The sequence below is a fragment of the Enhydra lutris genome, unplaced genomic scaffold (genome assembly GCF_002288905.1).
Source record: "Enhydra lutris kenyoni isolate GAN:26980312 unplaced genomic scaffold, ASM228890v2 scaffoldscaffold20, whole genome shotgun sequence".
Taxonomy (NCBI): Eukaryota; Metazoa; Chordata; class Mammalia; order Carnivora; family Mustelidae; genus Enhydra; species Enhydra lutris.
In genome coordinates, this window is record NW_019154104.1 from 23681182 (window position 1) to 23697691 (window position 16510).

At 42.6% G+C, this 16510-nt stretch overlaps 1 protein-coding gene across 1 annotated transcript in view; it reads left to right on the top strand.

Moving 5' to 3' along the window:
* Positions 1-16510, top strand: part of LOC111148642 (unc-79 homolog, NALCN channel complex subunit) — a 240028-nt gene that overhangs the window by 209082 nt on the left and 14436 nt on the right. Inside the window, exons 44-48 of the mRNA XM_022505392.1 lie at positions 5495-5572; positions 11225-11314; positions 13282-13457; positions 14348-14534; positions 16228-16425. Of these exons, the coding sequence (XP_022361100.1) occupies positions 5495-5572; positions 11225-11314; positions 13282-13457; positions 14348-14534; positions 16228-16425 (729 nt within the window). The remainder of the gene's footprint in view (positions 1-5494; positions 5573-11224; positions 11315-13281; positions 13458-14347; positions 14535-16227; positions 16426-16510) is intronic.

Genomic DNA, 16510 nt, shown 5'->3' on the forward strand with positions numbered 1-16510 from the left:
AGGTGGACTGGGCTTAGGGGAAAGGCCCATGAGGGATTTAAGCTATCAGGTTGACAGTAAATGAGAGTCACTGGCTTCTGATGGTGTTCTGGATGGGGACCTGCCACCTCCTAACAGCCTAGGTCTCCAGGCCCGAAAGGTGTTTTCCTGCTTCGGTCAGAGAACATTCCCTTCATTGCCCTCAGTCTTGAGCAGAGCTGATCTGTGTGGCTGATCTTCTTGGGGTCTAGCACCCCATGCCATGACTGCTGCTGGGGGCTGGTTTTCTGTGAAGTATGTTAGTCAACCATAATAAGCACTTGTCACAAGACAGCAAAAGAACACTGACAGTTTAAATTGCCCGGTGCTTAAGAAAACCATGAAAACAGTGATTATTGCATCACCACTAGGTGAATAAATAACAAAAACAAATTAGCTTTAGGAATAAAGAAGCCCCAAAGAGTAAGTCATTCTGAACGTGTTTTTTGGATTTTCACATACCATTTCAAATAAATAGCATCTTCATCGTTTTAGAACAAGGGTGTATTTGTCATGGAATCATTAAATGTTAAGAATCAAGTTGTAAAATTATGTTGGAGAAGGTACTTCAGAGACACTTTGGGGTCATGTCCATGAAAAATGACTTAAGAATAATGTTTCAATCTTCCTGATGAAAAAATTTTAAACAGTACACTATTTTGAAGTAATATATCTTTGTTCTATGTACTCTTAGAATAAACCCTTTTTATTACCGAGAGAAAAAAAAGTTAAGCATGCTTAAAAAAAACAGAGGTATTTTCCTTATCTGCCCAGTGGTTCCTCCTAAACCATGGAGGGAGGTCCTCCATGGGGCTCCTCATGGGCTGAGGGAGAAGCATCTACCATCTCTCTCCATGAATAGGACATCTTTGTGATGTTTTCCCAGTTCTTTTTTCTCTTGCCCTTGACTGTAGGCTTCCTGCAGGTTTCTCTGAAAGACGGCGGAGGTGATAGCCTGTTGTCTGGTAGCTTCTCTTAGACCAGAGACTCTAGTCTGAGTCCAAGAGACGCTTTCCTCCTTACTGATGGAGCGTCAGTTCCTGGCACCTGGGGGACCGGGCTCACAGTATAGACAGATAATCTGTCTGGGGATGACAGTGACTTCCACAGATATCAGCGACCATCACCTGATGGCAGTGGGGGAGGCTTTGTTTAACTGAAAATGCAACTCGGAAACAGAAAGGAAAGCATTCATTGGAAGGAGAAACCGCCAGTGATCCACCCGAATGACCCTGGCTCCTTTAGTGGCAAGAGAGTCAGTGACTCAGACCTTGGATTTTCCCTTCATTCTTTCCTTCTACAGGGATCACTAGGGTATCTCCGTTACTACTTTCCTAATCATGGACTGGGTAAATGAGTTCACAAACATGGAGCCATTTACATTCTTCTCATAGATAGATGGTATCTTTGTTGTTTACCACATACTCTGCCCTAAAAGAACAACGGAACATTTCCCCAAGGGATATGGGGCCACCCACGTTTTAAATATTTCAAGGTAAGATAGGTACCAATTGGTTTTTTAATTCTTAAAAATTCCTTCTGGAGGCCCATTATCATGGGAAATCTCCCACTGTTCGCTGTGGTCCATCTAGCCATGGCTGCTAGTACTTGTTATGACTTGTGTATCAAGTCAGGAGTCCTCAGATGTGCAAGTGGATTCTTTACTTTTTCAAGAAAAGAGACTTGGAGATAGGAAAGAATTTGCCAAACTGAAAAAGTTATGTGTGTTCTTCAGAATCTAGATTGTCGACCAGCAGGATGTAGTCCTTCAGCACTTTGGACAGATGCCCTAGCTTGTTTTCATTCAGACCTGTGGACATTTTTTTTAATTTTATTTTTATAAACATATAATATATTTTTATCCCCAGGGGTACAGGTCTATGAATCGCCAGGTTTACACACTTCACAGCACTCACCATAGCACATACCCTCCCCAATGTCCATAATCCCACCCCCCCAACCCCCCTCCCCCCATCAACCCTCAGTTTGTTTTGTGAGATTAAGAGTCACTTATGGTTTGTCTCCCTCCCAATCCCATCTTGTTTCATTTACTGTTCTCCTGTGGACATTTTTGCTTTCACCTGCAACCTCTTCGCTTTGGCTGGTCTGCTGTAGATAACTGGTGTGTAATAGGTTATTATAAGTATTCTCTCGCCTGGATTAAAGCAGAGTCTTCATAACAGAGTGATAACTCATTAAAAGCCTCTGTAAAGGCTATATAAGCCCAAATCAAAAAGCATTTCCTCAGCTCCCATTATGTGTCAAGAGTAGACATTCTGCTAATTTGCATGTGGCTCTCCCACTGTGTGGGTTATACCTGCATAGACTCATGTGAGAAACCATGTGGGTGAAACATTCGCTTTTAAAGATAGGTTAGTGGTGGGTTGGAGGACAAAGACTTGGCAGAGGGATGGCTGTTGTCTTTAAGTCACAGATACTATTGAAGTGGGGTTATTATTATTAGTTGAGTTCCTAATAATCTGATCACTCTCTGGGTGAGAGGTGGAGATATTATTTTGAGTCTCATTTTGATGATGAATTTAGCAGTGACACATAATGAATGTCGTGTTTCTTTTGTATTCTTTTGTGTTCGTGCGGGAGTGCACGGTTCATTAGGCATCTTTCTGTCTCAAAATATGGAATTCTTCCTTCTGTGGCAAACATCCTTTCCCTCTCTGGTTTTAGTTATATCTTTATATTGTGAGCAATTCTGGACAATCATAATGGGGTTTTGCAGGTCACGGTTGGCAGCTGTGTAAAAAGATAGAAGTGTTGATTAAGGTTTTAGTTGTACATATTATGTGAAAATTACACTGGATTTTTTAATTTTTATTTTTAAAAAAATGTTTTTAAATTTTAAGTAAACTTTATACCACACATGGGGCTTCAGCTCACAACCCCGAGATCAAGAGTTACATGCTCTGCCACCTGAGCCAGCCAGGTACCCCCCAAAGTACACTGGATTGAAATACATTGATAAAAAAATAAATGGTGGATGGTTTTGGAGGCTTGTCCACTTTTATACTCATTGATACACAGGGCTTTCTGTGGTACTCCCATAAACTTTAGGGTGATTTTTGATTAATTCTGACTTGTAAGAGTTACCACAAAACAGACATTTTAATCTGGCCTCCCATCGTTGACATGATATGACTGACAACCTACTTCTATGATGCTACTTGTTCTGCTTTGCTGAGTATGGGAGGCGAGAAGGGCTTTTTGTGAACGGAGATAGAGACATTGAAGTTCTGCTTCTCCAGGGATCTTCTGTAGCTCTCAAGAGCATGGCCAGGCCATAGAAGCACAGATTAGGGGGCCTTCAGTTTGAAACCCCAGCAGAACTTCTCTGTCTGAGCCTCCCCTCCCTCACACTTGTATGCCCTTCTGTCCTCCCCTTGGCTCTTGGCTCTCATTTAAGAGCTCTTGGCTCTCATGTAAAGAAATTAATTAAAATGTTGGTATCCTGACGGAGGTTTTGAAACTTAGTTCTAAGTAGTTTGTCTTAGATTGCAGACTCAGATAGCTTTTGAAGACACATTTTTTTTTAAAGATTTTTATTTATTTATTTGTCAGAGAGAGAGGGAGAGAGAGCAAGCACAGGCAGACAGAATGGCAGGCAGAGGCAGAGGGAGAAGCAGGCCCCCTGATGAGCAAGGAGCCCGATGTGGGACTCGATCCCAGGACGCTGGGATCATGACCTGAGCCGAAGGCAGCTGCTCAACCAACTGAGCCACCCAGGTGTCCCTTGAAGACACATTTTATGGGAGAACAGGCAGTGTCTGCCAGAGGTTGGGACTATTTCTTCTTTTGACCATGTACTTCCATCTGATATATTACTTTTTTACTGAAAGGTTCTGGCCAAAGTTCTAGGCTTTCCTTTTTTTTTTTTTAATCCTGATTTATTTCCTTTTTCTTATATTAGGGATGAGTCCAAGTGGTAAGCTATCCTGAATAAAATAATGGAAAATTTTAGGTGTTCCCTGGATGTTACTAGCTGGTACTTTCTTTGCCAGAGTGAAAGTTAGTGGCCAAATAGATTCTTTAGCTTTCTGTAACTGTATTTGAGGCAAATGGAGATGATTGTGTGTGAACGTGGAGTAGAGATATGTATCTACTCCTGGTACACTGCTGTCCATGACAGCTCTGCTCACTCTCCTCTGGCCCCCAGCTCAGTTCTGTGATGAAATACTCCTCCTGGAGGACCGCGCTTGAAGGCCAGCTCTTGAACAAGGTCTTGAACAAGAAGTCTCAGGGCGCCCTTGGAAGGTCTTTGGCTGAAATCTCTGTGTTGTTAGCCAAAACCTATTAATGCTCTGATTCTGAGCCCAGATGAGCCTGACAGTATGCTGGTTTCTGTTTTCTGTAAGGCCTTCTTGTATGTTTCTCTATGACCCAAACCTTTATTACTTCTCCCCAGTTTGCCAGGGACATAACCTGCTTTGCAGGACCCATCATTTTGACCTACCTAACTTTCCTTCCAGTGTGAGAGTGGAATAAGAGGGAAGGGCTGTCAATGTCCAAGCTTCTTCCAGAGCCACTGAAGCCAAAGTTGTTGGGGCCACTGGCCAGAGGTCACTGGGAAGGGAAATTAAGCAGGACCTTATTGCACATAGCAAACTCTGCAGACTTCATGTTTAACTTTTTTCCTGAAACCATTAATACCCAGTTGGGTGTTGTATTAAGTGGGAAACACCTACAAACATCTGTAATGAAGTAAATGAAATCATAACCTGGCAAATCCATCCCCATCAAGATCTTGTCATTATTGGTTCATTGATTCACTTCACACAGTTTTGCTGTGCCCTTCTGTGATGTTAGGCCGAAAGCTAGTGCTGGAGGGCAAGTGCAGGGAGACTGTAGGACTCTTGGAGATCCCGTAGGAGGATGCAACATAGACTCGTAGGTCCCTGCAGTCTAGTGTCATGACTGTTACAGTGGGAGTGGGTGAAAGTTCCGTGAGGCAAGGACAAGGATCGGGGTCATTTTCAGCACAGAGGATAGGTGTGGGTGAAGTGAGAGAGCCCAGCCACTGCGGGGCCTCGGATGGGAAGAAACAGAATGCTCACAGTGAAATGGATTGTTTTTCTGTCCTCATTTAAAATGTGTAATGTAATGATGAAGTCTGGAAAAGTCTATGTGAATTCAGCAACTGTCAAGAAGTACTAAAGAATAAATAGAATAACTAATTTCAGAATAAATCTGACCGTGTTGACATCTTTCCTTTCTCCCTCAATTGAACGCACCGTTGCCGTGCCACTTAGCTGTCTGGGTAAAGTACGAATCTGTGTTCTTCTCGGTCCTACGAGTCTGAACTTCTGATAGGAACAAACTGTCATGGTTAGCAAGCCCCATATATCCAGAGCGGATTGTCATGAGAGTAAACACGAATGAATTTAAGCCGAGTTAATAAAACTATAAATAACTGACTACTGTCCGAGTGCTCTTAAAAGTAATTATGCTTTCAATTTCTTATTAGTTTATTTGTGCGGATGCTGGGACCAAACTAGCTGAGTCAACAATCCTGAGCAAGCAAATGATCGCCTCTGTACCTGGAGTAAGTCCTGACTGAATTCATTGTCTACATTTTTATCTTGTCTCACGTCCCCATTTAGTAAAGAGGTATTTTTGGACCTGTGTCCTGGTTCACTCTTGCTGGAATAAACACTATAAAATGAAGAACATATTAGCATTTTTTTAAAAGAGCCTAGTGAAAATTTACATTAATCCCAGCCCCTGGAAACTTTAAATTCCAGGAGACATGAATAAAACTGAAGCAGCCAATGCAGGGGAGGAGAGAAATTACCAGACGTACAAAATGCATTTGATTACAGTTCAGTTTTTCCCAGAATCTGCTTTCTTAGACTAGCTCCTGTGAGCCAATTCAGTTGAACTACTGCTGGAAAGAAATAAATGTTGTGATACTTTGGTTTCTTTTGTAATTTTTCCTCTGAAAATTAAAAAAAATTTTGCATTATTATCAACTAGTGAACTATTTGGTAAAAGGGCTTTAAGAGTCTCACTGACGGGGCTGAAGATGAGAAACCACAATAACGCTGAGAGCGAGTTGAGTGCAACAAAACCGTGAAACTTTTGTGATATTGTTCATTAAAGAAAATTACTTAAATTTTCAGTAGAGAAAATTTTAAAGAAAAAAGATCACCTGTAGTCCCTCTGCCTCACAATTACAACACTGTTGTTTTAGAAAATTTCTTTCATATTTCGATCTATTCAATATGCTAATTTGCTTATTTCCATATTGTTGGAAATGTATCTATTTTCCACTTTAATTATATATATATATATATATTCCTACAAAGGCCATCCTCATGTTGATTTTGAATTATATCCTTGGCATAAATTCCTTAGAGAGTAGGAATGTCTTAATGGTATGCTGTCTCATATTGTTTTCTAAAAGGATTTAATTAATTCACATGTATAAGTATACCAGTTTTTCCCACAATGCTAAACATAATTTTAAAAATTCTGGTTATTTAACTTTTTTTTTTTATACAGAGAAATTTTAATGACAGAGGAAAAGTAACAATCACTCAGCCCAGAGATAGTTTTATAGCCAACAGATTAAAGTATTTTCTTTCACCTTTCCTAAGTATATTTTTAAACCTAGTGAAATTATGATCTAGATGTGGCTTTGGCTTTGAACGTCCTGAGCATTAGCCCCAGAGTTTGGTGGCTGTAGTCATGACCTCATGTGAACGCACCATAGAAGAGTGCTTAAGTGCATGTGGGTTAGACGCACACCAGAATCTGAGGTCTGCCATTCACTGGCTGTGTGATCAGGAAAGCTAATTAACCTATGGTTCTTTGATTTGCATTATCTATAGAATGGGCTATAATAGGGCCCAATATCTAGTTTGGGGAATGAGTGAGATAATGCATGGAAAGCATATTAGCCTGAGGCAAGACCTTCAGTAGTGTTAAGTAAATATTACCTATTGTACATATTAACAAACATTAATTATTTTTGGATATTTTCATTATTTTCAGTATTCTGTAATGGTAACAACTATGTGAGAAACATCTTTGTGCTTAAATCTTTGTCCATATTTGAGATTACTTCTTTACAGTAGATTTTTGAGAGTAGAATTACTAAACTATTGTTTTTTAAAGGAGTTCTTAAGAGTAGTTAGGGTGATGGAAGATGCCATGAGATGAATTCTCAGCCACCTAACACACAGAACATTGATCGTTTGCTCACATCAAGCTTACATGGGTGTCCTAATTAGTAGGAGGAGGAGGACTTTCTCATGAAAGTTAGGAGATCAGGTTCCTTCTGTGCTGTGCAGAGAAGGGGTGGGGGTTGAGAAAGAGAAGAGAGTATGGTACATGGAAGGTTTTCACGGGCCAGGTTTGAATGACGTATATTTCTTCTACTCACCCTCCCTCGGCTAGAACTGTCTTATGGCCACTCCTGAGTGCAAGGGCTCTTGGGAAATTTGGTCTAGTTGCACACGAGGGAAGAAAAGAAACACTTCTGTGAGGACTGAGCCAGTTTCTGCTGCCTACTCACTAGTTTCCTTATTGTTGAATTCTTTAAAACTAAGTATTTACTACCTACATGATAGCTTAAAAAATAATATCCCTAATAAATAAAAACTTTGTTGAAATCAACAAGTAAAAGAAAGACATTCCAATAACAACAGAAAAGCAAGAAGAGTTCTAGGATCCATACATAGAACCTTTTCCAGGGTCCAATAAGCCTTTCAAAATATGCCTTTTTACCCTCATTAACAATCGGTGAATTATAAATTAATACAGAGTCTCAAAACATTTAAAAACGTAAAAATTGAAATCAGCTAACAAATCAGCAGTTCTTTCTTATTGATTAAACTTATTGATGAGGTGAAACAAGTATGCTTAAAAGCTGCTGGTGGTAGTGAAAAATGGTACAACCTTGTTGAAGAACAGTTTGACAATTTACTTCTAGTACTGGGTTGGAGAAAATAATTGAATATGCACATAAGGAATATATTTATTAAAATAACCTTTAAAATAGTAAAAATATGGAAACAAAAGTAAGATCTAACATGAGCATATCGGTTTTTTAAAACTTTACCTTGAGTATTGTTGGCACAAGATGTTACGTCAGTTTCTAGTGGAGAACGTGATGATTTCCCAAGTTTATATGTTACGCTGTGCTCACAGCTAGTGTAGTTACTGTCTGTCCCCACACAAGGCTATTACAGTATCACTGACTATACGCCCTAGGCTGTGCCTTTCATTTCTGTGACTTACTCATTTCATTATTGGAAAGCTACATCTTGACTCCTCTTCACTCATTTTGCCCACCCCTACCCCCCACCTCGGGCTATACATCTGTGTCGTTCTCTGTGTTTATAGGTCTGATTCTGCTTTTTGTTTGTTTGTTTACTCCCTGGTTTTTTTTAGATTCCACTTATGAATGGAATCATATGGTATTTGTCTTTCTCAGTCTGCTGCATTTCACTTACCATATTACCTCTAGGTCTGTCCGTGTTGTCTCAAATGGCACAATCTCTTCCTTTTCATGGCTGAGTAATATTCCATTGTAAATACATATACACATCACATCTTCCTTATCCATTCCGATCCATTGGTGAATGTTTAAATTGCTTTCACATATTGGCTACTATAAATAATGCTGCTGTAAACATAGGGGTGCATGTATCTCTTAGAGTTAGTGTTTTTGTTTTCTTTGGGTAAATAGCCAGTGTTTCTATATTTAATTTTTGGAGGACCCTCCATACTGTTTCACAGTAGCTGTATCAGTTTACATTCCCACCAACATTGTACAAGGATTCCTTTTTCTCCACATCCTCACCAACACTTGTTATTTCTTTCTCTTTTTTTTTTTTGTTTCATTTTTGTTTTTTTTATTTTAGCCATTCTGACAGGCGTAAGGTGGTATCTCATTGTGGTTTTGATTTGCGTTTCACTGATGAAGAGTGATGTTGAGCATCTTTTCCTGTGTCTGTTGGCTGTCTGGGTGTCTTCTTTGGAAAATGTCTATTCATATCTTCTGCCCATTTTTTAATCAGAGTGTTTTGTGTGTGTGTGTATGTGTGTGTGTGTTGACTAATATTAGTGTATTGTTTAAATAACATAAGGTGCCTCTACAAAACAGATGATTGTATGATTACCAAATCACATTTTCAAAGAATAATTAATTGGAAAATGCTTATGATGGATTTAATTTAAAAACAAACTAGAAAAAATGATCTCAGTCTTATAAAAATTATATATATGTGTGTATATGTTGAATGTGTTCGAAAAAACATTGGAAGGAAATACCAATAGTGATGGCCTCACGAGTGGAGAACAAGAATTAGGGCTGTGTGATTCTTCTCTTTTTTGTTAATGAGTGTTTTCTAAGTTTTTCACATTGAACATGTGTTACTTTTATAATCTAAGAACGAGGACTTGGAAATGAGATACGAGTTTCAAAGAAAAATTGGGTACGATCCCCTTTCTTTCATGTTTTTGAGTCTAGACTGCTTTTTCAACTCCTTATCATCAGTTTCCCTATTTAAATAAACGAGGGCCTTCAGAAACAAGTAGAACTTGACTCTATGTTTTTCGCTTTAAAAAAAAAAAAAACAGCAAACCTAAGGTTATGCTTATGTTTTGCAAAGTAATTAAAAAAAAAATGGTGTGTGGGGGTATTGGAAATGATATGCTTTGTTTTATAAGTGTAGATGGCTAAGATGATCCTGTATTTTAAGGCTTTTGTTAGATGTAGGTGCTGTCCCTAGAGCAAAAGTAGCTGGATATTAGTAAATTCTTCACTCTCATTTTTTGAAATTCAAAGTGAGAAGACAAATATTGAATAATGCTCCTTGTAATTATTTTCTTTGACATTTGCCTCGTTGAAATGGTATAAAATATTGCCTATGAAAGAAACAAATCCCTTTCATGAAATTAAAGAACAGAGTATATACTCCTATTTGCATGACATGTGAAAGGTCAGAGAAAATGGAATAAATCGGGGGGAAACCCTTTCTTGCACTGAAGGATTAATATTCCAAAAGCAGGAACACAATAACCTTTTATAATTCCTTCCCTTGATTTAAATTAAAAGAAGAAAACCTTAGAACATATGAAATGCTTGGAAAACACTCTGACAGCACTGCCAATGACCTTATTTTACTGTTTGTTACCGTGTCAGAGGAACTGACAGGCGTAACATTCTAGAAGAGATAGAAGGTGATATAGTTCAGGGCTGTGCAAATTTACATGCATATGGGAAAATGAGCACCACTGGGGGAGCTAGTTAAGTCTCTAATGTTCCAGATTTTCCGAAAGAAAGCCAAGAAAGGCCTTAGCGTAGTATTCAGATGGCTTCAAAGACGGCCTGCTTTTGATCCCCATTATGCCCAGCCCGATGTGTGGGCTCGCTTGTAGAGCTTTGGTGGAGCAGCTTGTCTGTTCATTTGCCTTTTCTTTGCTTATAATCCTAAATTCACTGCATTGCCCTGGGCAGGTTTTTGCCATTTAATAATGGGGGACACAAGTATGCTTTCTTTTCCTTGAAAACTTCCCAATCAGGCTGCTGGTGTGGGGGGGAAGAGGATCCTTTCCCTTCTCTCCCTCTCTCTTTATCCCTAGCAAGAACACAGCAAGCATACATTATCATCTATTTCATAGCACGCCTACCGTGCATAAGGCGTTAAATCACAAGTGACTCGAATATAAGAATTTTGGACTCTTGGAGCACACATGATGTTTGTTTCTATCCTTTTCGTTTTTTGATGGGGAAAGGTCTGAGCTTCTGGTGTTACAATTCGGTGGCACGTATCTGAGCCTCCCCAGAGTGGTAAGGGGTAGTGTAGTTTCAGGGCTGCTTCATGTCATAAAGACTCTGATCCTAAGGGCTTTTACATAGGATCAATCTGTGTATCCAGGCCGGTTTAAAAACAAGCACACAAAACCTGCTTCGATCGCCCCAGTGGAGAAAAAGCAGGTTAACCCCTGTCTCCCCTGTGCTGTCCCCATTTCTTAGCACTTTACCACCAAACTTATATCACTTTTTGTCCAAGCTGTGGGCAGACAGTCACAGACTCTGGAGAGTAATGGAGTGAGTCAGAGCTCCAGAAACTGAAACAGCTCATTAGAAAGCAGCGTGAAGTCAGAACAGGAGAGTGACTGTAGTCAGGGCCACAACGACGGCCGTGATTCGCAGGGCGCCCCCAGCGCTGTCCTTGTTTTTCAGTGCGGGACGGCCGCAATGGAGTGTGTGCGACAGTACATCAGCGAGGTGCTGGACTTCATGGCCGACATGCACACGCTCACCAAACTCAAGGTAAGAGGCTTCCACTGGCAGCTGAGGCCCTAACAAACCCAGCCCCCTGGGGGTCTGAAGCACGGGTTTTCAGCCTGTGCAGAGGAGAAAGAGAATAGAAAGGCTGTTTTGCTGGCAGGAGTGATGTGCCCGGCTTTCATTTTGCCACTGATTCGGTTCTCACGATGCCCCTGGTTAAAGTGTGGTCCCCATTTTACAGATGTAGAGACTGAGGCCCGGGGTGGTACAGTAATTTGCTCCAGGTGGCACTGTTGCTAAGCGGTGGAGTTAGGGCTGACCCAAGGCTCTAGTGGCTCCTGGTCATTCTCCTTTCACTACACCATGTAGTGTCACTTAACTCCCTTGAGCCTCCGTTCCCTCCTTTGCAAGACAAGCCTGACATCTACCTTTGCCGATGGTTACGAGGTTTGACGTGGCATTGTGCATGGGAAGAGACTTTTGTGAACTGTAACACATTATGCAAACATAAGCCTTTCATGGTTATCTGCATCAAAGCTCTCCTCTTCAAAGAAATAATTAAAGACAGGGGATAGAACAAAATCTGATTTGCATATGGACACAATCCCAGCAAAGTCATCAAGGTTCTTCTTGAGTGATTCCTTTGCAGGCAGATACAAGTCAACTTCCCCGCCATGAGTCGACTAGAGCTAAAAGACGGATAGTCTCAGAGATTCGGGGAAGGCCTGGGACAGAGGGCAGAAGGGGATCCAAACATGGCCCAGGAGCAGCCAGATGGCAAACTGGCCATAGATGATTCCTGTACGGTCAACAGTCTCTAGTCGCTCCAGAAAGTCATCAACTACAAATGCGGTTCCTCCTTTGCCCAACTGCGTTTCCAGACTTGGCTCAGATGATCCAAGGGTTTCTTGGGATAGAGATGGATTTGCAAACGCTAGGTGGAAAGTAGAACCAGAATTTAAACTGCTGACTTCTTGTGGTATCTGAACCCAGGCATTCCTAAGCAGGCTCCCCTAGCTGGACCTCACACCAGTAACTGACTGCTGAGTCTGGTTGTACACACTCAGATGACTTTGATATCAAGTATAAAGAAGAGGAAACATTGTTCCCTAAACATGTTAGCTAGTTGTATAGCCATTTCCAAAATACAGAGAAAAACACTGAGAGGGATCCATGATGATCAAAAGGCTGGGGACTAGAGATATAATTCAGCCCTCTGATTTGACATAGATTAGGAGGCAGATCAGAAAGGCCAAGGAGCTCGACTAAGGCCATGTGACTAATTAGGGCAGAACTGGGCCTGGGACCCACGTCTCAATTTCCAGTTCAATAGTCTTTCCACTAAGCCACACTGAGAAAAGGACTTTTTCTACATTAACTCAACAAATATGTATGGAGCACCTGTCATGGGCCTGGCATTGTCTAGGCGTGTAGGGATGCAGCTGTGAGCAAAAAGACACAGTAGCTATGCTCGTTTAATTTATAGTCTGATATGGGGGCCAATTTTAATGAAAATTTCATATAAGAGAAAGGAAAAGTGTGACTTTCACAACTGCTATGCAGGAGGATAAAATAGTGGTATAGAAACCTCATAGGATGATATGACCTAGCCAGGGAAGTCAAGGAAGGCTTCCTGGAGGAAGTGACACTTGAGCTAAAATCTGAATGACGAACAGCAGTTAATTGGGTGAAAAGAGGCAGGAACAGTGTTTTGGGTAGAGAGACTAGCATGAGCAAAAGCCAGGAATGGGAGGGAGCCAATGTAGCTGGGATGAAGGGATAAGACAGGGGTAAGCTAGATCATCCCAGGCATTTTGGTCCATGCTAAGAATTCCCCACCCCCCATTGTTCCTAAGAAAATGGGAAGCCACTGAAGAAGTTTAAATGGGTTGTATGCTTGGGAGCAGTGGCTCAGAGGGTGAGGGAATGACAACCCGGTCTTTTAAACAAGTGGCCTGGAAGATTTCAGGTGCTCTGCCAAAGGCATGAAATACCATTTGCTTTTGCAGAGCCACATGAAGACATGTTCTCAGCCTCTGCATGAAGATACCTTTGGTGGACATCTCAAAGTTGGGCTGGCTCAGATTGCAGCCATGGAAATCTCACGGGGCAACCACAGAGATAACAAAGCTGTGATTCGCTATCTGCCTTGGCTCTATCATCCCCCTTCTACCATGCAGCAAGGGTAAGGCCCTTATCAGTTCAGCCGCGAGGGCTAACGGACGCATCCAAGATTTATGGGAGTGGGAAGTGATTGGCTGGGAAGATGGAAACCGAGCCTCCTCTCCAAACTTGCTGACCTGGCAGCATTTTTTAAGACGAGCACTGCCTGGTATGTTGCCAGTAAAAGGAACTTGCCCTCAAACAAGAACCTCAGCCATATCCTGATGGATGGTGAAAATTTGGAGTTTAGAGGTGCAGTTTCACCTTGTAATTCCGACTAGTTACATAAATGCATAGGTATTAATGGACCACTTCCATAGCTCCTGCCTTCAAGGAGCGTGTTGGATTGCCGCTAGAACGAAATCCATAGCGGAGAGGGGATTTAGCGCAAGGAGGCACAGAAGCGGGAGGGGCGCATGGGCTGGTCTGAGGCTGTCCTTTCGCACAGTCAGCTTCCTGGCTGGAGGAAAGGCTGGCCTTCGGGGTGAGGAGGGCAGGAGGGCAGGAGGGCAGTGGGAGGAAATGGCAGGAGGGCAGGAGAGACGGATGGCTGTGCATTAGGTGTTCATCTCGATGCCTTCCCCTCTAGTGGGGATGTCCAACCTTCCAATGAGAAGAAAGAGTTCAGAAGAAGAAGTGAGTTGGAAAGGCAGCCAAGTTGGCGGAAGAATGGTTTTTAATCCCGTCTCCCCAGATGCTGCTCTTTCCTCAGGCATTTAAGGTCCGGGATCAGAGCCGGAAACCAGAAAAACAGACCCATCGTTTTGTTGGCCCTCTGTCCCCCTGGTGTTTTATTGTATGTAATTGCCTATAAAACCACACTTGTAATGCCCTCCATCAATAGGCAGTTGGTGAGGGCCCAACAAAACAGAAGCCATAAAATCGCCTTTAACACTTCCGTCTACCTGCTAGGCCGAAAGAATTCATCGAGTGTGTCTCCCGCATCCGTCTGCTGTCCTGGCTGCTCCTGGGCTCCCTCACTCACAACGCAGTGTGTCCAAATGCCTCCTCTCCGTGCCTGCCCATACCTCTGGACGCAGGCTCTCATATCGCAGACCATCTCATTGTTATCCTGATTGGGTTTCCAGAGCAATCAAAGGTAAGTGATTTCTGCAAGCTTAAGACCATAGGCATCCAAAGGGCTAATGGAAACCCTTATCAGCCAATTATGTTTCTTCTGAGAAGAGAATGCATCTTATCACTGGCCCTCCTGTGGATGTTAGGAAAGCAGCTTTCTGCTAATGCCTTATTTAGAATGGTTTAAATTCCCGCACTATCTTTGCTTCCTCCTTAAATTGTCTTTCGGTTTCCTTTTATGAAGATAAATTATGGAGGCAAGCAAGAGTTAGCTTCCTAGGCGTTTCTGTCTCAAAGTAATGAAGATAAATAAGAGACGAGCTACATAATAAAAATCCTATGATCAAGTTTTTGGAACTGAATATGATTTGGAGGCAAAGTCATGCTCTCATTTTTCATGCAGTATCTTTTCAACTCACGTCTCTAGAGGTAGATTATAAAGATACAGAATGAAAAGAAGAAGGCCAGTTGGGAACTCACTAAAGTGCTCGCCGGAATCACCTACACAGGGGAACTTGGTAAATTGTAGAGACAGATGATATGCTTAAGGGAATAAAGTGAGCCCGAGGCAGACGTCCGTCGTGAGCCAGTGTCAGCCAACCATACCCATTGGTACTAATCAACTAAGAGAACCCAAGGGCCCTTCGCAAGCTTAGGCAAGTTCTGGGAAGTCACAGTAGGTTTGGGAGCCGCTGGGACGTCGGCCAGGGCAAGCCGATGGTGGGATAAAATACAGCACCGTCCAAACGGCCCGTGATGTTTACAGAAAGAATCAGGCAGTCCGTTCCTAGTATTTTGAGCCAGATCTGTGTTTGATTTCCTAACGTCAGTACTTTGTAATTTGTGACCTCAAAAAAGTGACTTAGCCTCTCGGAGCTCGTGTTTCATGGGTGAAATAGATGAGGGGATGGTTTGAGAATTAAGGAAGTGATCATTGATAAAGTCTTTAGCCTGGCGTCTGGGACATTGTAGGCACTCACGCGGTCAGTGCTTACCGCCGGTAGCAATACTGTCCTTGAAGCTGCCGTTTCTCCTACTAGTGGTCATGTCATAGGTAAGTACTGGTCAGTGGGATCAGAGGCACAGCCTCATTTCTCCTACTACAGCTCTTGGAGGAAGGAGAGTCCTGTTACACCCATGTTACAGATGAGGAAACCGTTGAAGGTGGTGGAGTGGTTCTTCTTCCCAGTCTAGTTTAGAGAGGAGAATGTCGGGGTCATCGATGGGCAAGGCGATGGGTCCACGTGTTCTGCAAACCGAGGTGCCTTCTCTTTGAAAAGATGCTCCATTCTCTCTGTGCACTCCCACTGATCGTGCAAAAAGCAGATTGTCTCTTTTTTTTTCTCCTTTTTAAAGACTGTATTTATTGGACGGAGAGGGTGGAAGCACAGGCGGGGGAGTGGCAGGCAGAGGGAGAGGCAGAAGGAGGCTCCCTTGGAGCAGGGAGCCTGACGCCAGGCTCGATCCCAGGACCCCGGGATCGTGACCTGAGCCGAAGGCAGGTGCTTCACTGACTGAGCCACCCAGGCTTCCCCAAACAGATTGTCTTAAGGTGGTGGATCACAAGTTTTGAGATCACTCCTTCAGGCTTGAATCACTGGTGGTCGGTCGCCGTGCCTCAGCTGTGCTCCACAGGAGGCCGAGGCTGTGCAGGGCGGGCCCCGGGGAGCACCACAGCCCACAGAGAGGTAACGGCTCTGTCTCCTCCTTTCCAGACCTCCGTGCTGCACATGTGCTCCCTCTTCCACGCATTTATCTTTGCTCAGCTCTGGACCGTGTATTGTGAGCAAAGCGCCGTAGCGACAAACGTCCAAAGTCAGAATGAATTCAGCTTCACGGCGATACTGACCGCGCTAGAGTTTTGGAGCAGGGTGACACCCAGCATCCTCCAGCTGATGGCCCATAACAAAGTGGTGAGTCCACGAATAAGTTTCCTCTCTCGGGTGAAAAGGCGTGACCTGCTCCCAGTCCTCATATGCCATGTTCTTTAAGAATCTC